This window comes from Oncorhynchus gorbuscha, linkage group LG16 (genome assembly GCF_021184085.1).
Source record: "Oncorhynchus gorbuscha isolate QuinsamMale2020 ecotype Even-year linkage group LG16, OgorEven_v1.0, whole genome shotgun sequence".
Classification (NCBI taxonomy): Eukaryota; Metazoa; Chordata; class Actinopteri; order Salmoniformes; family Salmonidae; genus Oncorhynchus; species Oncorhynchus gorbuscha.
The window spans coordinates 67,223,573-67,249,573 of NC_060188.1; the positions used below are offsets into that span (position 1 = coordinate 67,223,573).

Consider the following 26,001-nt stretch of genomic DNA (forward strand, 5'->3'; position numbering starts at 1 on the left):
AGTTGATGTTCCAATTCATCCCAAAGGTGTTCGGTGAGGTTGAGGTCAGGGCTCTGTGCAGCTCAGTCAAGTTCTTCAACATCGATCTCACTGAACTTCACTTTGTGCACAGGGGCATTGCCATGATGAAACAGGAAAGGTTCTTCCCCAAACTGTTGCCACAAAGTTAAAAGCACATAATCATCTACAATGTCATTGTATGGTGTAGCAATAAGATTTCCCTTCACTGGAACTAAGGGGCCTAGCCCAAACCATGAAAAACAGCCCCAGACCATTATTCCTCCTCCACCAAACTTTACAGTTGGCACTATGAATTCGGGCAGGTAGCGTTCTCCTGGCATCCGCCAAACCCAGATTAGTCCGCCGGACTGCCAGATGTTGAAGCATGATTCCTCACTCCAGAAAACACTTTTCCACTGCTCCAGAGGTCAATAGTTGCGAGCTTTACACCACTCAGCCGCCGCTTGGTTTTGCGCATGGTGATCTTAGGCTTGTGTGCGGCTGCTAGGCCATGGAAACCAATTTCATGAACCTCCTGATGAACAGTTATTGTGCTTACATTGCTTCTAGAGGCAGTTTGGAACTCTGTAGTGAGTGTTGCAACCGAGGACAGACAATTTTTACACTCTAAGCACTTCAGCACTCGGCAGTCCCGTTCTGTGTGCTTGTGTTGTCTACCACTTCGCGGCTAAACTGTTGTTGCTCCTAGACATTTCCAGTTCTCAATAACAGCACTTACAGTTGACCGGGGCAGTTTTAGCAGGGCAGAAAATCAAGAACTGTCTTGATGGAAAAGTGGCACCCTATGATGGTGCCACGCTGAAAGTCACTGAGCTCTTCAGTATGGGCCATTCCACTGCCAATGTTTTTCTATAGAGATTTCATGGCTGTGTGCGCAATTTTATACACCTGTCAGCAATGTGTGTCTGAAATAGCCAAATCCACTAATTTGAATGGGTGTCCACATACTTTTGTAGTGTATTTGGTATTTTGGTGCATGATTGTAATATCCCTTTATTTATCCCTCCTGTTTCCCACATATGCTCTACAGTACATTTAATAAACTCTTGTTTAAACATATATTTGCTCTGTGCAACAAATGTAATGTGTTGAAGACAGACAGTGTCTCTCCAACTTTGGCTTATTTGTGCAATGTGGATCAGCACTCCTGACAGGACACATGGGGGGATGCAACAGACTGTCTGTCAGACGCACCCCTAACCCATCCTCTCCTCTCTACCAACCTGCTCTATTCTCCTCTCTGGTCTTTCACTCCAACAGGTAGGACTGGGCCACACTATCTGTGGAAAATAATCTGATATATTATCAATTAAAAGGTTATCGTAAATGCAGAACAATGGATTTGTATGTACCTGAATTGACATCACTCACATTACAAACCATTTGGGGAAATAAAATAATTGTACATCTAGAATTTGATAGGATAACCAGGCGTACCTTACAGGCTACTTATTCCTCGCCTGCCGGTCAAGGAATTTTTGTTTTCTATCTGGAGGAATCTCCTCCAAACTGATGCCATGGTTACTTGCCCTGAGGAAAGTCAAAGAAAGAAGGCTTATTCGATTGGTAGTGCACACTGAGCACTCAGAATATCCCATCATATGAAGCAACAAAAGCCCTGTCCACAATGACAACTGTTTTCAGCAACCGCTGGTGACAACCGTGTCTCAGTTTGAACTCTTAACACAGTTATAAAATGTGGACAGGGCTAAATGAGGCAACCACCAGGGTAATGTGTTGAAACACTACAGCAATGTTCGCTGCCTACCAGGCAGAGCATTCATCACACATTATGTAGTGCAGTGGGAGACACGGATTAATTAAACATGGATTAAACAGGTGGTAGATGAGTAATTGTACATTTGGGTCAGCATGTGAACTGAAGCACGACACAATGGTCATGTCAGCAGCACATAGAAATAGAATGAGAAATTATGATTTAGAAAACTGTTAGTTCCAACCACGCAATCTGACAAATGGGTCAGCACATTATCAGTTTTTTCTAAATTATTTTCTGACATCTTATCCTCTATATCCGCAGTGACTTAGCTAGATGAAAATCAACTGTTTTGACACAAACAGGGTTGCAAAGTATTACTGACAAGGGGGCTGGCAGAAGGACCCAGCAGGACTGAGAGTCAATGACAGTATAGTTAGGGCAAACATAAAGCACAATGTAAATAGAGCAGGAAGGCATGTTAAATCTTACCCTGGAGTAAGGTCAGGCGGTATGGGCAGAACCTTGTCAAACCCAGCTCTCCCAGCCAACCAGTAAGTGTTTTCAACTCCCTTCCCCTGAAATAGAAATAGGGAATAACAGAATAAGTAGTGAGTTAGATTAATTTGGGTCTTTCCGTCTTGTCTCTCTCTCTCTCTCTCTGTGTGTGTGTGTGTGTGTGTGTGTGTGTGTGTGTGTGTGTGTGTGTGTGTGTGTGTGTGTGTGTGTGTGTGTGTGTGTGTGTGTGTGTGTGTGTGTGTGTGTGTGTGTGTGTGTGTGTGTGTGTGTGTGTGTGTGTGTGTGTGTGTGTGTGTGTGTGTGTGTGTGTGTGTGTGTGTGTGTGTGTGTGTGTGTTTATTTACCTTCAGCTCTGTCATGCCCCTGGTGTCTACTTTGTAGCCCATTTTTAGTTCATGCAGGATATCGACTGTGCTCTGGTTGACATGGATTCTGTAAGCTGGGATAATAAACAACAATGGCAACCACAAAGGCAGAATTAGACTTCAAATACTCAAAGACAGAACAAATTCAATGTAAACAATTACCATGAGTTATTTGTCTAAAGAGTATCAACATTATGAACTCATACAGCACTCACATATCCTACATATATTTAGACTTTGATTCATTTATATGGATGACCATATAGTGATTTAGTGTAGAGCAACACAAGGTAATCTATTGTGTTTGAGCCCATATATTCACAAGAACATTTTTGACCGAGTCCATACACACACTCTTTGTGCAGCAATTCATATCTATGGCCACTTGGTGGGTGTAGATGTGAGATGTACTGTTCTCTTTTGCCACCTACAATTGTAATTACTTACTATAGCTATAATACTGGTTGCCCCTTACCTCTAGAAATACCCTAGATATACACTACCGTTCAAAAGTTTGGGGTCACTTAGAAATGTCCTTGTTTTTGAAAGAAAAGCACATTTTTCTTCCATTAAAATAACATCAAATGCATCAGAAATACAGTGTAGACATTGTTAATTTTGTAAATGACTATTGTACCTGGAAACGGCAGATTTTTAAAGGAATATCTACATAGGCGTACAGAGGCCCATTATCAGCAACCATCACTCCTGTGTTCCAATGGCACGTTGTGTTAGCTAATCCAGGTTTATCATTTTAAATGGCTAATTGATCATTAGAAAACAATTTTGCAATTATGTTATACAATTATGCACAAAACTGTTGTTCTGATTAAAGATGCAATAAAACTGACCTTCTTAGACTAGTTGAGCATCCGGAGCATCATCATTTGTGGGTTCGATTACAGGCTCAAAATGGCCAGAAACAAAGAACTTTCTTCTGAAATTCGTCAGTCTATACTTGTTCTGAGAAATGAAGGCTATTCCATGTGAGAAATTGCCAAGAAACTGAAGGTCTCATGGTGAGCAAGTATATATAAAACACGGAAAAATCATGTTGTTAATGGCACTGGGCCTTTAAACCCTGAATTTGCCCACTAATTCCACTGATAGTCTTAAAGGATTAGTCAGGACTGCTTATAATAAACCTCGTTAGTGTTGCAGGCACACAAACTGCCATACACCTGTCCCTATCCTTAGTGGCCTCACACAGCGTGATTTCACTGGTGACTGGCCAAAGAATGAATGTGAGGTACTCACACAACCCTGTGGACTCCATTCGAGAGGCTGTGTTGACAGTGTCTCCGAACAGACAGTACCGAGGCATCGTCAGACCCACCACACCTGCCACCACAGGGCCTGATAGACACAGACACAAACGCAGATGATACACATGCTGACATGTTGGTGTCATGTTGTGTTGCTGCCATGCTATGTTGTTGTTTTATGTCTCTCTTTATGCAGTGTTGTGGTGTCTCTTTTGTCGTGGTGTGTTTTGTCCTATTTTTCTATTTTTCTCCCAGCCCCCATCCCCGCAGGAGGCCTTTTGCCTTTTGATAGGCCGTCATTGTAAATAAGAAGTTGTTCTTAACTGACTTGCCTAGTTAAATAAAGGTTAAATAAAATAATGAAGATCAGAAGCAACATAATTCCTGATTTATAACTTGTGATTCATGACTTATTCAAAGAGCCTAAAGAGTCTCACAAAAGTCTCTGGAGCAAAGAAATAGCAAATGAACTTCATTTGATCAGTTTGATTGCAGAATATCCTTTCAATCTTTAGAAGAGACGTCAGAATATTTGTATTTTATGCCATTGTGTTATTTCTGAGTTGTCCTTTTTCATACCTAAAAGTAGCCACCTCTGTGTTACGAGAAATGTGTAAAACATTCCATATGAATTGGTAGGGTAGAGTAAAGAGAAAGCATTAGGCAGTAAAGACTAATAGGATGCCAGGGCTAAGTGGATGACATTTCACAGTTCCAGGAATATGTTCTAGACGGGGATCAGGTAAAAATACACTTTTGACCAATACTCTGACGTTAATGCCATGTTCCAGAGAATTCCAATACAAGGGTTGAATGAATGTACTCATTCTCAATTCATTTTCAATATAATGTAGCAAAAGTGTAGATTGCTTATGTATTGAATTTTACAATTCATCTGTTGACTTTGTTGCTCAGGCATGCACTGCAATCTATAGCAGTTGACCTCATGGATTGCCAGTCATTTTATCCATAGCTCCATCTATGAATTTGAGAGTAACATTTCCTCAGCCTCATGTAAGCACGAAACGGCATGTATTATTATTATTATTATTATATTATCACCCAGCTTTTTAGCAAACTAAGTAGTGGGGTTAGCGTTTGGCTGAAAAACAAATGAAGAATTATGGCTTTAAAGAAAAGGACAGTCAATCTGTCTACATTATGAACACTGATTGAGAGGATATCAATATGACAAATCATTTGAGATGGGTCACCCACCAGAGTGCAGGCCGATACGAATCTTGACCTTGACATCAGGCATGTGCCTCATCTTGAAGGTTCCAATACAGTGGAGAATGTCCAGGGACATGTTGGACATCTCAGCTGCGTGGCGTCTACCGTTCCGGTTTGGAACTCCAGAGGCTACCATGTACGCATCTCCGATGGTCTCCACCTGAAGTACACACAATCAATCAATATTATATATCAATATAATTGTATCATAATAATAATAGTCGAAATAGGCCCAGACTCTCGCTAAATAGTAGAAAGCAGATTATTCAGTTTGACGTTCCTATCTGTCCTAGACTATAGCGACATCATCTATATGAACGCAGCTGCCGCTTCATTAAACCCATTAGATGCAGTTTATCATAGTGCACTGCACTTCGTTAAACCCATTAGATGCAGTTTATCATAGTCCACTGCACTTCATTAAACCCATTAGATGCAGTTTATCATAGTGCACTGCACTTCATTAAACCCATTAGATGCAGTTTATCATAGTCCACTGCACTTCATTAAACCCATTAGATGCAGTTTATCATAGTCCACTGCACTTCATTAAACCCATTAGATGCAGTTTATCATAGTCCACTGCACTTCATTAAACCCATTAGATGCAGTTTATCATAGTCCACTGCACTTCATTAAACCCATTAGATGCAGTTTATCATAGTCAACTGCACTTCATTAAACCCATTAGATGCAGTTTATCAAAGTTCACTGCACTTCATTAAACTCATTAGATGCAGTTTATCATAGTCCACTGCACTTCATTAAACCCATTAGATGCAGTTTATCAAAGTTCACTGCACTTCATTAAACCCATTAGATGTAGTTTATCATAGTGCACTGCACTTCATTAAACCCATTAGATGCAGTTTATCATAGTCCACTGCACTTCATTAAACCCATTAGATGTAGTTTATCATAGTCCACTGCACTTAATGATTTATTATTAGTACTCATCACTGCATTCTCTACCAGAAAGTTGGTTGTCCCTCTGTTGTCACATAGGTTGATACATTCTTATGTTTTCATTTCTAAAGCCTTTTTACAAAAAGTCCTTTGGTCTCTAATGAGTTATGAAATCAGCTTTTAGTAATCTTGCATCTTATTTGTGAAACAATCTTCAAAATGTTCTTAAATGTGATGTTTTGGTGCCTCTAGGGCAATTCAGAAAGCTGATTGAGAACCTTATTACTGATGAATGTGTTAGTTTGTTATGACCGTGTTTTTCTTTCTGGTTGCATTTTGAACTCATCTTTTGATGAGTGTATTTTCTATAATTGATGTAAATCAGGGCTCATCTGTAAAAGACACCTTGGTCTCAGTATGACTCCCTGATAAAATAAAGGTTCAATCAAATAAATGAAATTTCTTTAATGTCCCAATTGTGATTTTTTTTTTATCACATAGAAAGGAGTCAGTGACACAAACTCGTACACACTAAGAAATGCTCCCATTTACTTCCAGGATTTGTATTGAAACTAGAACAAGCTTCCATGGCATTTTTTTTAAAAAATATTTTACCTTTATTTAACCAGGCAAGTCAGTTAAGAACATATTCTTATTTTCAATGACGGCCTGGGAACAGTGGGTTAACTGCCTGTTCAGGGGCAGAATGACAGATTTGTACCTTGTCAGCTCGGGGGTTTGAACTCGCAACCTTCCGGTTACTAGTCCAACACTCTAACCACTAGGCTACGCTGCCATGGCATCACTAATATTGGACACAACTCTCTTGCAGCAGGACAGGATACTCACCTTGTAGACATCATGCTGCCCGATGATGGCATCAAAGAGTGTGTAGAGATCATTGAGTAAGTCTACCACCTCAATGGGCTCGCTGAGTGCAGAGATGGTGGTGAAGCCCACAATGTCACTGAAGTACAGAGTGACCTCGGAGAAGTGCTCTGGTCTCACAGGCTTGCCCGTCTTCAGGGCCAGGCACACAGACCTATTGGGTTAGACCATACAAAGGAGTGGATAGAGGGATGCAGATGTGGATAGGATGGAGGTTAGGAGTGTAGGTAGAGAATAAATGACAAGCAACCAATGGATGAAAACAATATATTCTCAATACAGTAAAAATAAAGTTTAAAAAAGTGATGTTGCAAATTAACATGTGCAGCTTTTAATTTGAAGTGTCAGGAGAGGAGGGGCAGTGACCTCGGCAACATCTGGGCCAGCAGGTTATCAGTCTTCTTCCTCTCCACTTCCAGCTCCTCTGTCCTCTCCCTGATCAGGTCCTCAAGGTTAGTGGAGTACTGCTCCAACATACGCAGCATGGAGTCTATGATGTTGGTCTTCTTTCCCTTGGTTATACTCTTGAACTAAGGGATGGAAGGGAAACATACAGCATGCAGTGAGGGGGGGGGTGAAGTGTGTTACATATTACTGTAATATGGTTCACAAAAGCATGTCATTTTGAGTTCTTGTTAGGAGGCACAGTTTCCGGATGGGGAGGGAGGATGCGGGGCAGGTGGATGGGGACTGAGGGGGATGGGGACTGAGGGGGATGGGGACTGAGGGGGATGGGGACTGAGGGGGATGGGGACTGAGGGGGATGGGGACTGAGGGGGATGGGGACTGAGGGGGATGGGGACTGAGGGGGATGGGGACTGAGGGGGGACTGGGGGGATGGGGACTGAGGGGGATGGGGACTGAGGGGGATGGGGACTGAGGGGGATGGGGACTGAGGGGGATGGGGACTGAGGGGATGGGGACTGAGGGGGATGGGGACTGAGGGGGATGGGGACTGAGGGGGATGGGGACTGAGGGGGATGGGGACTGAGGGGGATGGGGACTGAGGGGGATGGGGACTGAGGGGGATGGGGACTGGGGGATGGGGACTGAGGGGGATGGGGACTGAGGGGGATGGGGACTGAGGGGGATGGGGACTGAGGGGGATGGGGACTGAGGGGGATGGGGACTGAGGGGGATGGGGACTGGGGGGATGGGGACTGAGGGGGATGGGGACTGAGGGGGGGACTGGGGACTGAGGGGGATGGGGACTGAGGGGGATGGGGACTGAGGGGGGGGACTGGGGATGGGGACTGAGGGGGATGGGTTTGGGTTATCTTTCTATGCATTTCTTTGATGGTTTTTTTGTATCTGTAACTCCCGCACCCCCTCACTATTTTTTTACGACAAACCTAAATAAAAAGTTGGTCACAAAAAGCATGTTGTTTTGAGTTCCTGTATAAAATAAATAATACAAATACTGAGCTACATTATATACTCAAAAATGTTTGTTTAACAAGTAATTATATTTTTCGCAAAAAAATATTATTGGCACCCCTGTTTTCAAAACCTATCAATACCTCACCTTGCGAAGATCCACCACCATATTTTACAGTAGGTATGGGATTCTTTTCTGCATATGCATCCTTATTTCAATGTCAAATCCACTACTTGTGTGCATGGCCAAAGAACTCTTATTGCACCGGTTCCAATGCCGTTTAGAAAACTCCAGAGGTTTGCATTTGTTGGATGACATGAAAATATAGCTATTTAACCACGCACAACAGGGGTGGGTTTGGCGTCAAAATAAGGATGCATAAGCAGAAAAGAACCCCACATCTAATGTAAAATATGGTGCTTTATCTTTGATGTTATGGGGCTATTTTGCTTTCACTGGTCCTGGGGTCAATGACGTCATGAACTTGACCCTGTACCAGGGCATTTTAGCCAAAAACCTGGTTGCCTCTGCCAGGAGGCTGAAACTTGGCTGCAAGTGGACCTTCCAGCAAGACAATAACCAAAACCACACATCAAAATACACAAAGAAAGGGTTAGTTGACCACAAAAATCTACATTTTGCAATGGTCATCTGTCTCTGGACTTGAACCCCACTGAAAATCTGTGGTTGAATTTAGAGGGCTGCCCATAGCGGAGACTAAGCGGATCTGTAAAGATTCTGAATGGTCCATACTCCCTCCCAATCTCATATTGTTTTGGGGATAAAAGCTCAGTGCTGTTATACTCGCACGGTGAGGTATTGAATGGTATTGAAAACAGGGGTGCTAATCATTTTGACCCCTATCTTTTTGAGAAAAAAATATATTACTTGTTAAACTAAATCTTTCTCTGAGTAATTGTATTAGTATAAAATAATAAAATGTTCCCATTTTTTAGCATACAATATAGTTCAGTATTTTGTATTATTTATTTTATGCAGTTTTGCAATGGTTTTTCAATGGTGCCAATAATTTTGTACCTGACTGTATATGTGTAGCTTTGTGTATGTTTGTGTACAGTAAAGGACCTGTTTGAAGACCTCCTCAAAGGTGGGTCTCTTGTCTGGCTCCTCGCTCCAGGCCTGTTTCATGACCTGGATCACCTCTAGTGGAGCCTCATCCACTGACACAGTAGGCCGACACAGTGGTGGGGGGGATTTCAACTTACTGATGATCTCTGTCAAACACACACACACACACACACACACACACACACACACACACACACACACACACACACACACACACACACACACACACACACACACACACACACACACACACACACACACACACACACACACACACACACACACACTTCTGATGCATTGTTTTGAGTGTTTTCAAACCTTTGGTGGATCCTATGATCTCAAACAATTGTACTGTTCATATTGGCATGGTGGTCATCCTTCTGTATTTGTTTGACATGAGGTTATGGTGGTATTGTTTGATATGAGGTTATGGTGGTATTGTTTGATATGAGTTCTCACCCTTGGGAGGCATGTCCAGCATGCAGAAGGGAGCACAGCGGGCGATGACCTCCTGCATGATGATGGCGAAACTGTAAACGTCCCCTGGGAACGATCCTCTCTTCATCAAACTGGAGTCCCTCAGTAGCTCTGGAGCCGTCCACAGCTGATCTGCAAGGTGGACCAGGGAGGGAGGGGACAAGAGGGGGTTGGTTTGTTTCACCTTCCTTTAAACATTTGGATTTTTTATTTATTTTTCCTTTATTTAACTAGGCAAGTCAGTTAAGAACATGTTCTTATTTCCAATGACGTCCTGGGAACAGTGGGTTAACTGCCTTGTTCACGAGCAGTTATTTTGTATATATTTTTTTACGTTGTCAGCTTGGGGATTCAATCTTGCAACCTTTTGGTTACAAGTCCAACTCTATAACCACTAGGCTACCTGCCACCCTATAAAAGGATCATGGTGATAAGAGTGAACATTACTAAGGCCATGAGTTTTTCGTGATCACATAACCTGACCAGGGGGGGAAACGGACACACATGTCTTTTGTTCGTGTAATGACTTGGTAAATGATAAGGAGGAGGATTTGCTGGCTCTGATATGTTGAGTGTAGTGTATGTGTCCTTGTGGACTTACCCTCAGGCCTGCCCTCGTCAAAGTCGACACCCTGTGTCGTTATGATCTCGTTGAAGCCGTACTCAGTCACCTTCAGCACGAAGCGTCCATCCACCACACAGTTTCGGGACTTCAGGCGCCCATGGATGACATCACGGTTGTGCAGGTACTTCATTCCCTGGGAGGGAAAGGAAGGATTGAGATGGAGTCTAAACAACGAGGCAATAGATATAGTCAACGTGAGAGTTGTTTCCCTCCTTACCCTGATCAGATCCATCAACAGGGAGGACTTGAACATCCAGTCGAGACGCATGTCCTCGTTGTTGAGAAGGTCCTCCAAGCTGCCCCTGGTACAGTGCTCTGTCACAACACCAAAGATCCCAGAGTCGAGGAACAGGCCAAGGAACAGGTTGAGATTCTCATTTCGCATGTCCCTGAGCTGAGAGAGGGAGAGGACAGAGAGAGAGGTAGGTTATGACAGAGGAACAGTGCAGTGGCAGACAGATTCAATGTCTTGCTGTTTTGACTGGCTCACTCAGACAGTCACTCACCTTGGTGAAAATACTTTGAGTGCCATCACTGACACTTGACACAGTGTTTCCATTGGGACATTTCTTCAACCAAACCCAGTCACCCTAGTGGAATATACAGGTTTAGACCATTTTTTATCTGGAAAACACAAAATATTAGGGACAAGGACACTAAACAGAGATAGTTTTGTTCATTACTGTTTGTCAAGAAGACAAGAGTATCAACATTGGGTGAGTGCATCATCACATATGAACTTGGTCCAGTTACATATGAGTACTATTTCTTAAATGCAGGGCATCAAACATTTGAATATTGGATTGCTGTCTCTGTTCTACAGTAGTTTTACAGTAGATTCCCCACATTGAGATGTGACCCACCTCAAAGACAGCGACATTGGAACTGTCAGGGGTGGAGCCAAAGTAGCTTCGTCCCGACACTGAGTGGCGAGGCGTCTTCACGTCCAGCTGACTGTTCATCATACTGTCCTCATTCAGCTTCTACTTACAGAGAGAGATTACAAGGGCTTCAGAATAGACAGTCCATCAAAGATAAGGGACTTTAAATAGACACAAACTCACACACACACAAATGGGCCTTTATCCTATCATAGGCCTCACACTGACCTTTTGGCTGGTCTGGGTATTGATGAAAATGAGGTCATCCAGATTCAAGACTACTTTTAAGGGGCCTCCTCCTCCCCCTGATCCTCCAAAGATAGTTCCAATCTGTCCACCTCTCCTGGACAGACACAAAGGGCAAGACCACAAAACATCAGTAACCTCATTACAAACAAAAGCATGTGTTCAACACAGAAGACAAAACAGGCAGCTGATTTACACACTCCTCACTGTGTTTGAGCTTAACTTACTTCATATAAAAGGCAGCTCCACCTCCAACCAACGCACAGAAGAGGATGAACAGAAAGAAGAGAGTACCTGCGTCCATTCCTTAAAGCAGAGAGGGGGATAGAGGGAGTGATAAAGAGAAAGAGTTTGAGGGAACACAAACCTAATTTTACCATAGGCTACTGGTACATCACTGACCCCAATGCTAGACCACCTACCCCAACTGCAGGTGATGTATGGACTGAACCAGCAACGGGAGTCTGTGCTGGGGCTACTGCCAGCAAAGTGGATGGAGCGCCCATTGTACTTGACCGCCCCAAATTTGCCAAGGGTATGGGGGGCTTCCAGAGTGTGTGTCATGTAGAGTTTGTCTCCCCCGTCAGAGTCCAGGACCACGTAGCGAGCCAGCATCCCCAACCCATCTTCATCGGATGAGATGTGCTGGTTGAAACCTTCAAAGTCGACGCTTCCATCGCTTTGGAGCATGGTCTCCCCATCCACCCAGCGCCCAGCCAACATGCGACTCTTCTCTACTGCGTAGGCCATGTAATATATCATGTTGTAGATGGTGCCGAAGAATGGAGACACCTAGGTCAGGGGAGAAGAGTGGTGACAATGCATCAATCATTGATCTGACCAGCTGTTATTGAAGACTGCCTGCAGACTCTTTAGACTGGCAGTAGGAGATTTGATGATGGTAAGCAGGGAGTACAGGAATAGAGAAATGTACCATTGCCAAGACACTGACAAACCACTAGTCATTATCATCAGTACTGAAACATTCCAACAACATTGGTTGTAAGGTTTAAGAGGTACAAATACCTTAAGGGTACCTGTTTCTGAAGAACTACAACTCAGTAGGACTGTTGTGCAACCAAATGTGCTTGCTACAGTACTGCATGTCCATGGCATGTGTGGCTAATGATGAATGATGATGAGATGAATGCCTCAGGAGCTGTACTCTGGGATGTCTCACCTGATCTGGTGGAGTGCTGGTGCGAATCTCAAATTTCTCCTGAGCATCTTTGAAGCTTTCATAGAAAGTGTTCTCACCAGAATCCATGGTGATGGTGAGAACTCCATCGTAGGCTTTTCTCAACAAGCTGTCATTGGTCAGAGCATGAAGGTTTGTGCCCTTGGGCAGCGAATATGTGAGGGTGTCATAGGGGATGAAAACATAGCCACGGTCTATCATACGCATGTTTGAGGCAGAGGTTAGGAGCTGATACTGGGCCTCACCACCGATCAACGCTGAGTGCATGCACATGATGACCACTGCAGAGACAGAGAAGGGAGAATGGAGGATGAGGAAAGTAAGAAGGTAGTAAAGTTGGAAGTAGAGGACAGAAGAAGGGAATCGAATAGACCAGTATTAGTCATTGCAGTAAGGCAGTGTGTTGTAATGGAATACATGACAGTAAGTCACACATTCACACACACACACACATGCATGCACGCACACACATAAACAAACACACACATGAACAACCAAATACAAATGCGCGTACACACCTCTGACACGGTCTAACTCCCGAATCCTTTTCAAGGCTTTTGTGGGTCCATCCTTGTCCGGCTCCATGGTGACCACATTGATAACCGGCAGGCCCAGGGCCATAAGAGAGGCCGCCAGCTCGTGTCCTGTAGCCTCCCACAGGTCATCCTCTGACGTCACGATGACCACATGGGCCCAGCGGAAGTACCGCAGCACAGAAAACAGAACCCGGGAAGACAGAGGCAGGGGCCTGTGAAAGGTGGGATACTGTCCATCCTCCATGTTTGGTTTCAGGCAACCCCAGGACAGAAAGGGCTTATTCCAGTTTTTCGCAAACAGAGCAGCCGATGAGCAGTAGCCTGGATTAGTAGGGCCAAGGAAAGCCGAGCCATAGCCTTCCAGAGAGGAGAAGCGGGCCAGGGCATTGGATGTTTTACAGTCCTCGTTGACGAGAGTATAGTCGTACCAGTACCCTTTCTTAGTGTAGGGGTCCATGTTGAGGCGGGCGGTGGCCAGGCGGGCAGCCAGGTCAGGGAGGGCTTTGGAGTACATAGGGTCACATGTCCAGGGACCAATTATGGCCACAGTGAAAGTGGCGCCCCAGGCCTCACAGGGTAGATAGGTGGCCATCAGCAGGGGTAACATCAGCCAGTTTCCCCACAAGCTTCTGGAGCGTAGCACCGCAGATGATGATGCGGGGGTCAGACTGTTCATTGTTTTTGTATCCTCTGTCCTTCTTTGTCTCCTTCTCTCCCTCATTAAGGGATCTTGTGTCCATCGTGGGTGGTGGGAGAGGTTGAGGAGGAAACTAGAGTTTCTGTGAGATGCCATTGTCCCACAGGGCTTCGATCTAGAGTCAGACACCACAGATGAGGAATGGAGGGTTGGAAGTGACAGAAGAGTGTGTGTGTGTATGAAAAGGATTCAGCCCCCTAGCACTCTGTAGGGCATTAGCCCAGAGCTGTGAAGGTCACCTCTGGATTCCCAGCCATCACTGCTTCCATGGAACATATGAGTGAGAGAAAACAGAATGAGACATATTGAAGCATATTTTATCTTCTGTCTCAATTTTCTAGGACAAAGCTCTGTCTTTGTCAGTGAGATACAATGCCATCAGAAGCTCAGAAAGGCACTGTTTCCATAGTAATTGTATTATCATTAATATAGTTTAATTACATAACATATAAAGGTCTAGATTCAATCAGATCAAGCGTTAACTGGTGATAGCAGACACCTGCATAGCAGATGTTTGGGCAGTGTTAGAGGTGGAACTGGGTTGGAACCGAAATCGTTGAGCAGTTGCTCTCGCTCTCATTGTCACGAAGCCACACCCGCCCCACTCACGTTAGAATTGCAGAACGAGAAAGTGTAGGCAAAATATAAATAATTATGCTCAATGGGGATTTCTATTAGGATTTCTACATCTCACATTCCGTTGTTCGAACTTGCAAACAAGGCTGTGTGGGATTTCTGTTAATGCGACTCAGTGCAGCCAATGGCAATGTCCTCTTTACAACGCAGTTCCACCTCTGACACTGAAAAAACAACCATTATGCGGATGTCAGCTAAAGCGGATCTGATTGAATAGAGCCCTAAACTATTTTTGGACAACATAAATACTGTATGAACATATAAAGTAATGATGTAAGAGAAATCACTGGTAAACAAGACTGACAAAGACTATCCCCATTATAAGAATGTAATGTGATGTTGGAGGAGCTCAGTCCATCTGTCTCTTCAGACCAGGGTGCCCTGAATGGCTGAATCAATGCTCAGCTCTGTGCCCAGGCAGCTTCCATGACATGCAAGTGGCAATCAGATTAGCTGCTGACACAGGTGGGGGCCATTAGCCATGGTGTGAGCGGTGCCAAATAACGTGGCTCGTAATCTGTCTTCCATGTCCCTATCGCTTTCTCTTTCCCTGAAGTCACTCACCCCCTGTGACCTCTTGGTCAGCCTCTCCTTCCCTGGTGGCCTCTATCTCACTCTGTAATAACTTCAGAAATAACTGGATTAGGAAGACCATCAATAAACTTTGATCTGATAATCACTTGCTTTTTATGAGATCATGTCCTGTCTATAGAACTGTGGAGTTTGGGTTTGGGGTCAATTCCACTTAAATCCAGACCATTCAGGAAGTAAACTGAAATTCCTTAGAGGAAAATTGGAATTTCAGTTTCCTTTCTCAATTGTGGGTGTAGTAAAATGTTACAAGCATTTCGCTACAATAAAATAAAATAAAATTGTATTGGTCACATACACATATTTAGCAGATGTTATAACATCTGCTAAATATGTGTATGTGACCAATACAATTTTATTTTATTTTATTTTAATTAAATATTTCCTGAATTTAAATGGAATTTACCCTTAATCCTGATGGAGTTAACTGGATTTGAGAGAGAATTGTCACCATCTTGACCTTTTCCCTCTCACTTTCTAACAGAAGCCTCATTTATAACTTGTGCTAACATGCATCCTTTGTCTTGATCTTGTCCACATTCTGATTGTGCCCACATTTTCAGAAATATGTCTACACATGGTATTAAAATCATGTCCGTCCGCTGTGTCCGCATTGTGACCAGATTTCCTGGTCCCTCCCTGTATGCAAATTATTTGACAGCCATTCTTTATCAATATTTTTTAACATTTATTTTAAAACACATATTGATGCCATAATTCAATGATGCCACTTATCAATAATTTTAGAAGGCGGGATTATGATGATTTAATTGGTGTCACTGTCCAGATCCATCTAGACTTTTAAGTTATCCCGACAGAATTGCGTGCCTGCATACAGTACCTCCGGAGGTGGTCAGGTTGATCTGATCACAGTCAGATCACAATAAGTCTTTTAATCGCCTACACCTGTCTGAAAATGTGGGCACAATCAGAATGTGGACAAAAACAGGAAAAATGATATATGTTAGAAGCCAAAAAGTGCTCATTCAAACTAAATGTTTTCAAATGAAATGTGCTCATTTCAAATTAAAAGTACTATTTGCTAAAATTGTGTTGTGTATGTAGTATTTGTATTTATTAGGGGTCCCCATTAGCTGCTGCCAAGGTCCAAACACATTACGGCACTTACATCACACATAAAACAAAATATAAAACCGTACATAATATAACATTATTACACCACTACATACAATCTACAATACAAAATATATAATACCACCGTACAACAATATTAAAATGTAAGTGTGTGTAGAGTGCATGTGCTAGTGTGTGTATGAATGTGTCTGTACCTGTATATGTCTCTTCACACTCCCCGCTGTTCCGTAAGGTGTATTTTGGGGGATTGTGAAGAGACCTCTGGTGGCATGTCTTGTGGTGTATGCATGAGTGTCCAAGCTGTGAGCTAGTAGTTTAAACAGCTCGGTGCATTCAGCTTGTCAACTCCTCTTACAAAAACAAGTAGTGATGATGTCGATCTCTCCTCCACTTTGAGCTATGAGAGATTGACATGCATATTATTAATGTTAGCTCTCCTTGCACATTTAAGGGCCAGCTGTGCTGCCCTGTTGTGAGCAAACTGTAATTTTCCTAACCTTCACATGATCGGTGGGTCCCCCATGGAACGGTTCAGCTAATGTAGGCTAATGTGATTAGCATGACGCTGTAACTAACAGGAACATTTCCCAGGACATAGACATATCTGATATTGGCAGAAAGCTTAAATTCTTGTTAATCTTACTGCACTGTCCAATTTACAGAAGCTATTACAGTGAAAGAACACCATGCTATTGTTTGAGGAGAGTGCACAGTTATGAACTTGAAAATGTATTAATTAAGCAATTAGGCAAATTTGTGCAGTCTTGATACAAATGTTAGCTCTCCATGTACATTTAGGGGCCAGCTGTGCTGCCCTGTTCTGAGCCAACTGTAATGTTCTTAAGTCCCTCTGTGTGGCACCTGACCACACGACTGAACAGTAGTCCAGGTGTGACAAAACTAGGGCCTGTAGGGCCTGCCTTGTTGATAGTGTTGTTAAGAAGGCAGAGCAACGCTTTATTATGGACAGACTTCTCCTGGATCTTAGCTACTGTTGTATCAACATGTTTTGACCATGACAGTTTACAGTCAAGGGTTACTGCAGGCAGTTTCGTCACCTCAACTTGCTCAATTTCCACATTATTCATTATAAGATTTAGTTGGGGTTTAGGGATTAGTGAATGATTTCTACCAAATACAAAGCTTTTAGTTTTTGAAATATTTATTCCTTGCCACCCATTCTGAAACTAACTGCAGCTCTTTGTGTTGCAGTGATTTCAGTCGCTGTAGTAGCTTACGTGTATAGCATTGTATAGTAAGTGGTCAACTGTTTGTTCATCCGCACAAGTCTCCAATTGCTAACAACCCATCTGCAACCACCTGACTATATGTGATAAAGTGAATATCTGAGGCCCGCACCCAACCCTAACCCGCAAGCATAGAAAATGTGCTGTCGTCTACAGTCAAAAACTGAAGAACAATTTTTTTTTGTCAGGTTTAGATATGTTTCTGTATATCATTTCTTATGTTTTGGCTATTTGTTAGTAAACTAGAACCCATAGGCTTTGTGTAATCTAGTCCTAGTAGATGCTGCCCCTGTTTTGGACTGGGACCCCAAACCTAGGAGAGAGGAATGTGAGAAGAAGGGTGAGATTCACCCATTCTGATAACAGATACAGTATATAGACTGATAGTTGGTAAGAGAAAACAGGTGAAGGGTAGGGAGGGGCTGAGCAGGACAGGCAAGCTTTGACTGGACTAGTAACCGGAAGGTTGCAAGTTCAAACCCCTGAGCTGACAAGGTACAAATCTGTCGTTCTGCCCCTGAACAGGCAGTTAACCCACTGTTCCTAGGCTGTCATTGTAAATAAGAATTTGTTCTTAACTGACTTGCCTAGTTAAATAAAGGTAAAATAAAAACATTTAACCAGTCAAGTCAGTTAAGAACAAATTCTTATTTACAATGACGGCCTACCAAAAGGCAAAAGGCCTCCTGGGGGGAAGAGGGCCTGGGATAAAAATAAAAATACAATATAAATATAGGACAAAAGTAGAGAACATTGGTTATGTATTTATTACGGCAGAATATATGTTATTCTAGAGGACGATTCAGACGGCATGCGTTTTTTTCCAAACTGCCCCCTGTAATTCTTTTTTTTTTTGACCATTGGATCATGAAGGAATCCTGAAGGTTTTTTTCTAGGTGTGAAGATATTTCAACAAATCCAGGCGATAACAGGCTACACTGACAACTCGAGCTTGGTTCTAAAGTTTCTAAAACATTTTTATTTTTTATATTTTTTTATTTCACCTTTATTTAACCAGGTAGGCTAGTTGAGAACAAGTTCTCAGTTGCAACTGCGACCTGGCCAAAATAAAGCATAGCAGTGTGAACAGACAACACAGAGTTACACATGGAGTAAGCAATTAACAAGTCAATAACACAGTAGAAATAAAATGGGCAGTCTATATACAATGTGTGCAAAAGGCATGAGGAGGTAGGCGAATAATACAATTTTGCAGATTAACACTGGAGTGATAAATGATCAGATGGTCATGTACAGGTAGAGATATTGATGTGCAAAAGAGCAGAAAAGTAAATAAATAAAAAACAGTATAAAAACAGTATGGGGATGAGGTAGGTGAAAATGGGTGGGCTATTTACCAATAGACTATGTACAGCTGCAGCGATCGGTTAGCTGCTCGGATAGCTGATGTTTGAAGTTGGTGAGGGAGATAAAAGTCTCCAACTTCAGCGATTTTTGCAGTTCGTTCCAGTCACAGGCAGCAGAGTACTGGAACGAAAGGCGGCCAAATGAGGTGTTGGCTTTAGGGATGATCAGTGAGATACACCTGCTGGAGCGCGTGCTACGGATGGGTGTTGCCATCGTGACCAGTGAACTGAGATAAGGCGGAGCTTTACCTAGCATGGACTTGTAGATGACCTGGAGCCAGTGGGTCTGGCGACGAATATGTAGTGAGGGCCAGCCGACTAGAGCATACAAGTCGCAGTGGTGGGTGGTATAAGGTGCTTTAGTGACAAAACGGATGGCACTGTGATAGGCTGCATCCAGTTTGCTGAGTAGAGTGTTGGAAGCCATTTTGTAGATGACATCGCCGAAGTCGAGGATCGGTAGGATAGTCAGTTTTACTAGGGTAAGCTTGGCGGCGTGAGTGAAGGAGGCTTTGTTGCGGAATAGAAAGCCAACTCTTGATTTGATTTTCGATTGGAGATGTTTGATGTGAGTCTGGAAGGAGAGTTTGCAGTCTAGCCAGACACCTAGGTACTTATAGGTGTCCACATATTCAAGGTAGGAACCATCCAGGGTGGTGATGCTAGTCGGGCATGCGGGTGCAGGCAGCGATCGGTTGAAAAGCATGCATTTGGTTTTACTCGCATTTAAGAGCAGTTGGAGGCCACGGAAGGAGGCCATACCAAACCATACCAAACCATCATTGGTATAGTGTCGCCATTATATTTGAATTGAGGACGTGTGATCATAATCAATAGGATATTTTAGCGATCCGCAGTAGATGACATCCTAAATGCCCCCCCAGCCTTCAGATATGAGCTAAACAGCTAACTTGCACTTGATATGCCTTTTTAGGCAATAAATGAGAAACTGAACTTGTTCCAAACGTTTAGTTCAGTTGTATGCTGCTTTGCGATCTATTAACAGCAAGGGTTGCATTAAATAGGCGCAATATTTTTTTATGATGCATTTGGTGATGTTCAATTAATTTGCGCAAAACGTATAAACAAAAGCATTCACTGTGAAATATGTATATATATTATATATGTAGGCCCTTCATATATAGGCCAAGCGCAGAACTTTGTTCATTTTATCAAACCAGTTATTGTTTTCTTGTTTAAACCACGAGCAGCACCTATAAAACTCAAAACACAGGGATGTCGAATCATAAGTTATTCTGGTTAGTCAATGTCCAGATTTAAGTTTCCATTTAACTAATCTAAACTGTAGGCTACAGTTTCCTTGACATGCCATAAGGTTATTTGAAGTTCCGTCTTGTGACTGTCGAATATGTATGGCACCTCACAATCATCACACATAACATAACCGGCACTGCTATCATCCTCTTTTACCACTTTTACCGCTATCATCCTCTTTTACCAAATATTTTCCGAACATTACAGTAAGGTGCCTAGACAGCTGCCCTGGGGAACTTCTGATTCTACCTTGATTATGCTGGAGAAGCTTCCATTAGAAAACACCCTCTGTGCTCTGTTAAAAAGGTAAATATTTATCCACAATATAGCAGGGGATATAATGTCATAATACATATGTTTTTCCAGCAGCAGACTATGATCGATAATGTCAAAAGCCGCATTGAAGTCTAACAAAACAGCTCCCACAAACTTTTTATCATAAATTTCATAAAGTTCTGTTATAATCTCCACCCGGCACAGCCAGAAGAGGACTGGCCACCCCACATAGCCTGGTTCCTCTCTAGGTTTCTTCCTAGGTTTTGGCCTTTCTAGGGAGTTTTTCCTAGCCACCGTGCTTCTACACCTGCATTGCATGCTGTTTGGGGTTTTAGGCTAGGTTTCTGTACAGCACTTTGAGATATCAGCTGATGTACGAAGGGCTATATAAATAAATTTGATTTGATTTATATTTTCTTATACTAAATGTGCCATATTCATATACAGTGAGGAGAACAAGCATTTGATACACTGCCGATTTTGCAGGTTTTCCTACTTACAAAGCATGTAGAGGTCTGTAATTTTTATCATAGGTACACTTCAACTGTGAGAGACGGAATCTAAAACAGAAATCACATTGTATGATTTTTAAGTAACTAATTTGCATGTTATTGCATGACATAAGTATTTGATACATCAGAAAAGTAGAACTTAATATTTGGTACAGAAACCTTTGTTTGCAATTACAGAGATCATACATTTCCTGTAGTTCTTGACAAGGTTTGCACACACTGCAGCAGGGATTTTGGCCCACTCCTCCATACAGACCTTCTCCAGATCCTCCAGGTTTCGGGGCTGTCGCTGGGCAATACGGACTTTCATCTCCCTCCAAAGACATTCTATTGGGTTCAGATCTGGAGACTGGCTAGGCCACTCCAAGACCTTGAGATGCTTCTTACGGAGCCACTCCTTAGTTTCCCTAGCTGTGTGTTTCGGGTTGTTGCCATGCTGGAATACCCAGCCATGACCCATCTTCAATGCTCTTACTGAGGGAAGGAGGTTGTTGGCCAACATCTCGCATAGCGTAGCCTAGTGGTTAGAGCGTTGGACTAGCAACCGGAAGGTTGCGAGTTCAAACCCCCGAGCTGACAAGGTACAAATCTGTCATTCTGCCCCTGAACAGGCAGTTAACCCACTGTTCCCAGGATGTCATTGAAAATAAGAATGTGTTCTTAACTGACTTGCCTGGTTAAATAAAGGTAAAATTTTTAAAAATTAAATTAAAACATGGCCCCATCCATCCTCCCCTCAATATGGTGCAGTTGTCCTGTCCCCTTTGCAGAAAAGCATCCCCAAAGAATGATGTTTCCACCTCCATGCTTCACGGTTAGGATGTTGTTCTTGGGGTTGTTTTCATCCTTCTTCTTCCTCCAAACACGGCGAGTCGTCGAGTTTAGACCAAAATGCTCTATTTTTGTCTCATCAGACCACATGACCTTCTTCCATTCCTCCTCTGGATCATCCAGATGGTCATTGGAAAACTTCAGACGGGCCTGGACATGCACTGGCTTGAGCAGGGGGACCTTGCGTGCGCTGCAGGATTTTAATCCATGACGGCGTAGTGTGTTACTAATAGTTTTCTTTGAGACTGTGGTCCAAGCTCTCTTCAGGACATTGACCAGGTCCTGCTGTGTAGGTCTGGGCTGATCCCTCACCTTCCTCATGATCATTGATGCCCTACGTGGTGAGATCTTGCATGGAGCCCCAGACCGAGGGTGATTGACCGTCATCTTGAACCCTCACATTTTCTAATAATTGTGCCAACAGTTTTTGCCTTCTCACCAAGCTGCTTGCGTATTGTCCTGTAGCCCATCCCAGCCTTGTGCAGGTCTACAATTTTATCCCTGATGTCCTTACACAGCTGTCTGGTCTTGGCCATTGTGGAGAGGTTGGAGTCTGTTTGATTGTGTGTGTGGACAAGTGTCTTTTATACAGGTAACAAGTTCAAGCAGGTGCAGTTAATACAGGTAATGAGTGGAGAACAGGAGGGCTTCTTAAAGAAAAACTAACAGGTCTGTGAGAGCCGGAATTCTTACTGGTTGGTAGGTGATCAAATACTTATGTCATGCAATAAAATGCAAATTAATTACTGAAAAATCATACAATGTGATTTTCTGGATTTTTGTTTTACATTCCATCTCTCACAGTTGAAGTGTACCTATGATAAAAATTACAGACCTCTACATGCTTTGTAAGTAGGAAAACCTGCAAAATCGGCAAATTGTTCTCCCCACTGTAGACACTGGTGTAGATGGCTATATCAGTCCGCTAATACAGGATTATTAAAGGACCAGTGTGAAAAACTTTTGTAAAAACTATTTTTATTTTCACATTTTTTTTATTACGATTTTTTCACGGGGTGATGCATCACCGTCAGCAACCCTACTTCCCGCAGCTGTGCCCTCAGTGAATCTTTTACTCTGCCCTGCTGACATGACAATTAATGACCGGTTCTCAGTAAAGTCTGAGCAAGTCTGAGCAGTGTCAAAATATCTCTAGTCTATTAAAGTCAAATGTTGCTGAATTGGCTGAGTGTACAACAATAAAGTTATTGTTTATTGTGCATTGCAGCTGGCACATACAGCTAGCACACAGTGTACAAGCCATAGCTAAGGTACATGGCTATCATCAAAAGTTAATAATGGCAATGGCTAAGAACCTGCTAATAGGCTAAGTACTGAGGCCTACAGTAGGCTATCCCCTTGCTCTGATGCATTACCATAAAATATTGCTATAGCCTGAGTACAAGTATAAGCCATCTAAACCACTAAACCAATAAATCTCCATTAGAAATGTATTTCTTTAGTGTTTGAGTTTGTATTTCAACAAAAGTTTCCTTTGTGCCATCTTGACACAGGTTTCTGCATTTTCTGTTTCAGTTACCACTTTTGAATCTCCATGACTTTTCCAGGCAGCTTAACATCAGGCATTTTGGTGAGAGTAGCTGTAGTGATGACATGAGCTGTAAAGTGATGCAGGCCTCATGGTCCCATTTACAGAATTGATGTCAGAAACATATCCAACGTTAGTTGTATTTAAATCAGATTATGACTGGACATCCAGTACATTCAAGTGAATTACATTAGCTGTGAGGATTTGAGATACGAAACACATTATAAGAAAGGAATACTGGATAAATATAGAATGAAAATTCCAGCACCAAGTCTCTTGGTGATAAAACCTTTACTGATCGTACAACAAAAATGTGCTTTGACTCTAGGATTATTGAATCCATCATAAACAAATTCCTCTATGAATCTGAAATTGAAATATAACTAATCCAGGTATCTTGATATCACTGCAGGTTCAATAGATGATGTTGATCCATCTCTGTGGAGTGAAAACATTAGCACCTACTGAACACACACCTATGCAGGTGGGCACAACAATTTCACAAGATTTTTTACCTGAAAAGCTCAGTCCTTTTTAAGTATTTTAACCACTGACTGAATAATTAATTAGTATTTATTGAACCTTTATTTTATCAGGGAGTCATACTGAGACCAAGGTCTCTTTTACAGATGAGCCTTGAATGAAAGAAAAACACATTATAATTGTATATATAGATTTACAATGATATATGTATACATTATAAATGACATTATAAGACAGCACAAGAGCATACAAGTTAGGTTAGAATGTATTGAAATAAAAACAGTAAGTACTAAAACATTATAAAACAAAATCATATAGATTGGAAGTGTTGCTGACCTGGAATAGTTTGTCTATAACAGTGCCATATCGATGCTCTTTGTCTTTGAATGGAAGGGATCCAGATGACGAGGAGATTGAAATTCAGCAATAGAGCAGGTACAGTATCTTCGCATGAAAATATAAAATAAAAAGTATTCCAAGAAAGGGGGATGGGGAAATCAGAGCAGTTTAAAATTGTTCCTCTTGTTTTTACAATCCTCTTGTTAGAATCTGTTTTGTACAAATCCAAGCAAAATCACAGGCTTCATGTAATCTAGTCCTAGTAGTTGCTGCCCCTGTTTTGGACTGGGACCTGCCCCAAACCTAGGAGCAAGGGACTGAGAGGAATGTGAGAAGAAGGGTGAGATTCACCCATTCTGATAACAGATACACTATATAGACTGATAGTTGGTAAGAGAAAACAGATGAAGGGTAGGGAGGGGCTGAGCAGGACAGGCAAGCTTTGACTTCTCAACCTGCTTTAGCTTTTAATCCATAATTAACAGTGTGGGAGTGTGAGTGTGCAGTTCAGGCTGAGGGGGGAGGGAAAGAAATAAGGGATTAGGTAGAAGAGAAAGAAGGTGAAAATAGAGGAATGTGTTCTACCCATTCCCAGGATCATACATCATAAACAAATTCCTCTATGAATCTGAAATTGAAATATAACTGTGTAATCCAAAAACTGAAAAATTGGCCGTGCAGAATTATTCAGCCCCCTTAAGTTAATACTTTGTAGCGCCACCTTTTGCTGCGATTACAGCTGTAAGTCGCTTGGGGTATGTCTCTATCAGTTTTGCACATCGAGAGACTGAAATTTTTTCCCATTCCTCCTTGCAAAACAGCTCGAGCTCAGTGAGGTTGGATGGAGAGCAGTTTTCAGTTCTTTCCACAGATTCTCGATTGGATTCAGGTCTGGACTTTGACTTGGCCATTCTAACACCTGGATATGTTTATTTTTTAACCATTCCATTGTAGATTTTGCTTTATGTTTTGGATCATTGTCTTGTTGGAAGACAAATCTCCGTCCCAGTCTCAGGTCTTTTGCAGACTCCATCAGGTTTTCTTCCAGAATGGTCCTGTATTTGGCTCTATCCATCTTCCCATCAATTTTAACCATCTTCCCTGTCCCTGCTGAAGAAAAGCAGGCCCAAACCATGATGCTATCACCACCATGTTTGACAGTGGGGATGGTGTGTTCAGGGTGATGAACTGTGTTGCTTTTACGCCAAACATAACGTTTTGCATTGTTGGCAAAAAGTTCAATTTTGGTTTCATCTGACCAGAGCACCTTCTTCCACATGTTTGGTGTGTCTCCCAGGTGGCCTGTGGCAAACTTTAAATGACACTTTTTATGGATATCTTTAAGAAATGGCTTTCTTCTTGCCACTCTTCCATAAAGGCCAGATTTGTGCAATATATGACTGATTGTTGTCCTATGGACAGAGTCTCCCACCTCAGCTGTAGATCTCTGCAGTTCATCCAGAGTGATCATGGGCCTCTTGGCTGCATCTCTGATCAGTCTTCTCCTTGTATGAGCTGAAAGTTTAGAGGGACGGCCAGGTCTTGGTAGATTTGCAGTGGTCTCCTTCCATTTCAATATTATCGCTTGCACAGTGCTCCTTGGGATGTTTAAAGCTTGGGAAATCTTTTTGTATCCAAATCCGGCATTAAACTTCTTGACAACAGTATCTCGGACCTGCCTGGTGTGTTCCTTGTTCTTCATGATGCTCTCTGCGCTTTTAACGGACCTCTGAGACTATCACAGCGCAGGTGCATTTAT

General features: G+C 42.5%; 1 protein-coding gene across 2 annotated transcripts; it reads right to left on the reverse strand.

Moving 5' to 3' along the window:
• Positions 1-629: 629 nt before the first annotated feature.
• Positions 630-24,621, reverse strand: LOC123998652 (retinal guanylyl cyclase 2-like). 2 transcript variants are annotated; one of them, XM_046303721.1, is made up of 20 exons: positions 24,240-24,621; positions 13,327-14,300; positions 12,791-13,089; positions 12,033-12,402; positions 11,838-11,916; positions 11,593-11,707; positions 11,347-11,466; positions 10,990-11,073; positions 10,701-10,877; positions 10,460-10,616; positions 9,841-9,990; positions 9,379-9,527; positions 7,281-7,444; positions 6,876-7,068; positions 5,106-5,280; positions 3,880-3,978; positions 2,602-2,696; positions 2,231-2,316; positions 1,459-1,551; positions 630-1,297 (listed from the first exon to the last, which is right to left on the reverse strand). In XM_046303721.1, the coding sequence occupies exons 2-19, from the start codon at positions 14,135-14,137 to the stop codon at positions 1,467-1,469; spliced, it is 3,408 nt and encodes a 1,135-aa protein (XP_046159677.1). In that variant the 5' UTR covers positions 14,138-14,300; positions 24,240-24,621; the 3' UTR covers positions 630-1,297; positions 1,459-1,466. The 2 variants fall into 2 exon arrangements, with proteins under 2 accessions (XP_046159677.1, XP_046159676.1); XM_046303720.1 differs by having other exon boundaries at positions 630-1,301; positions 24,240-24,620.
• Between the last annotated feature and the right edge of the window lie 1,380 nt (positions 24,622-26,001).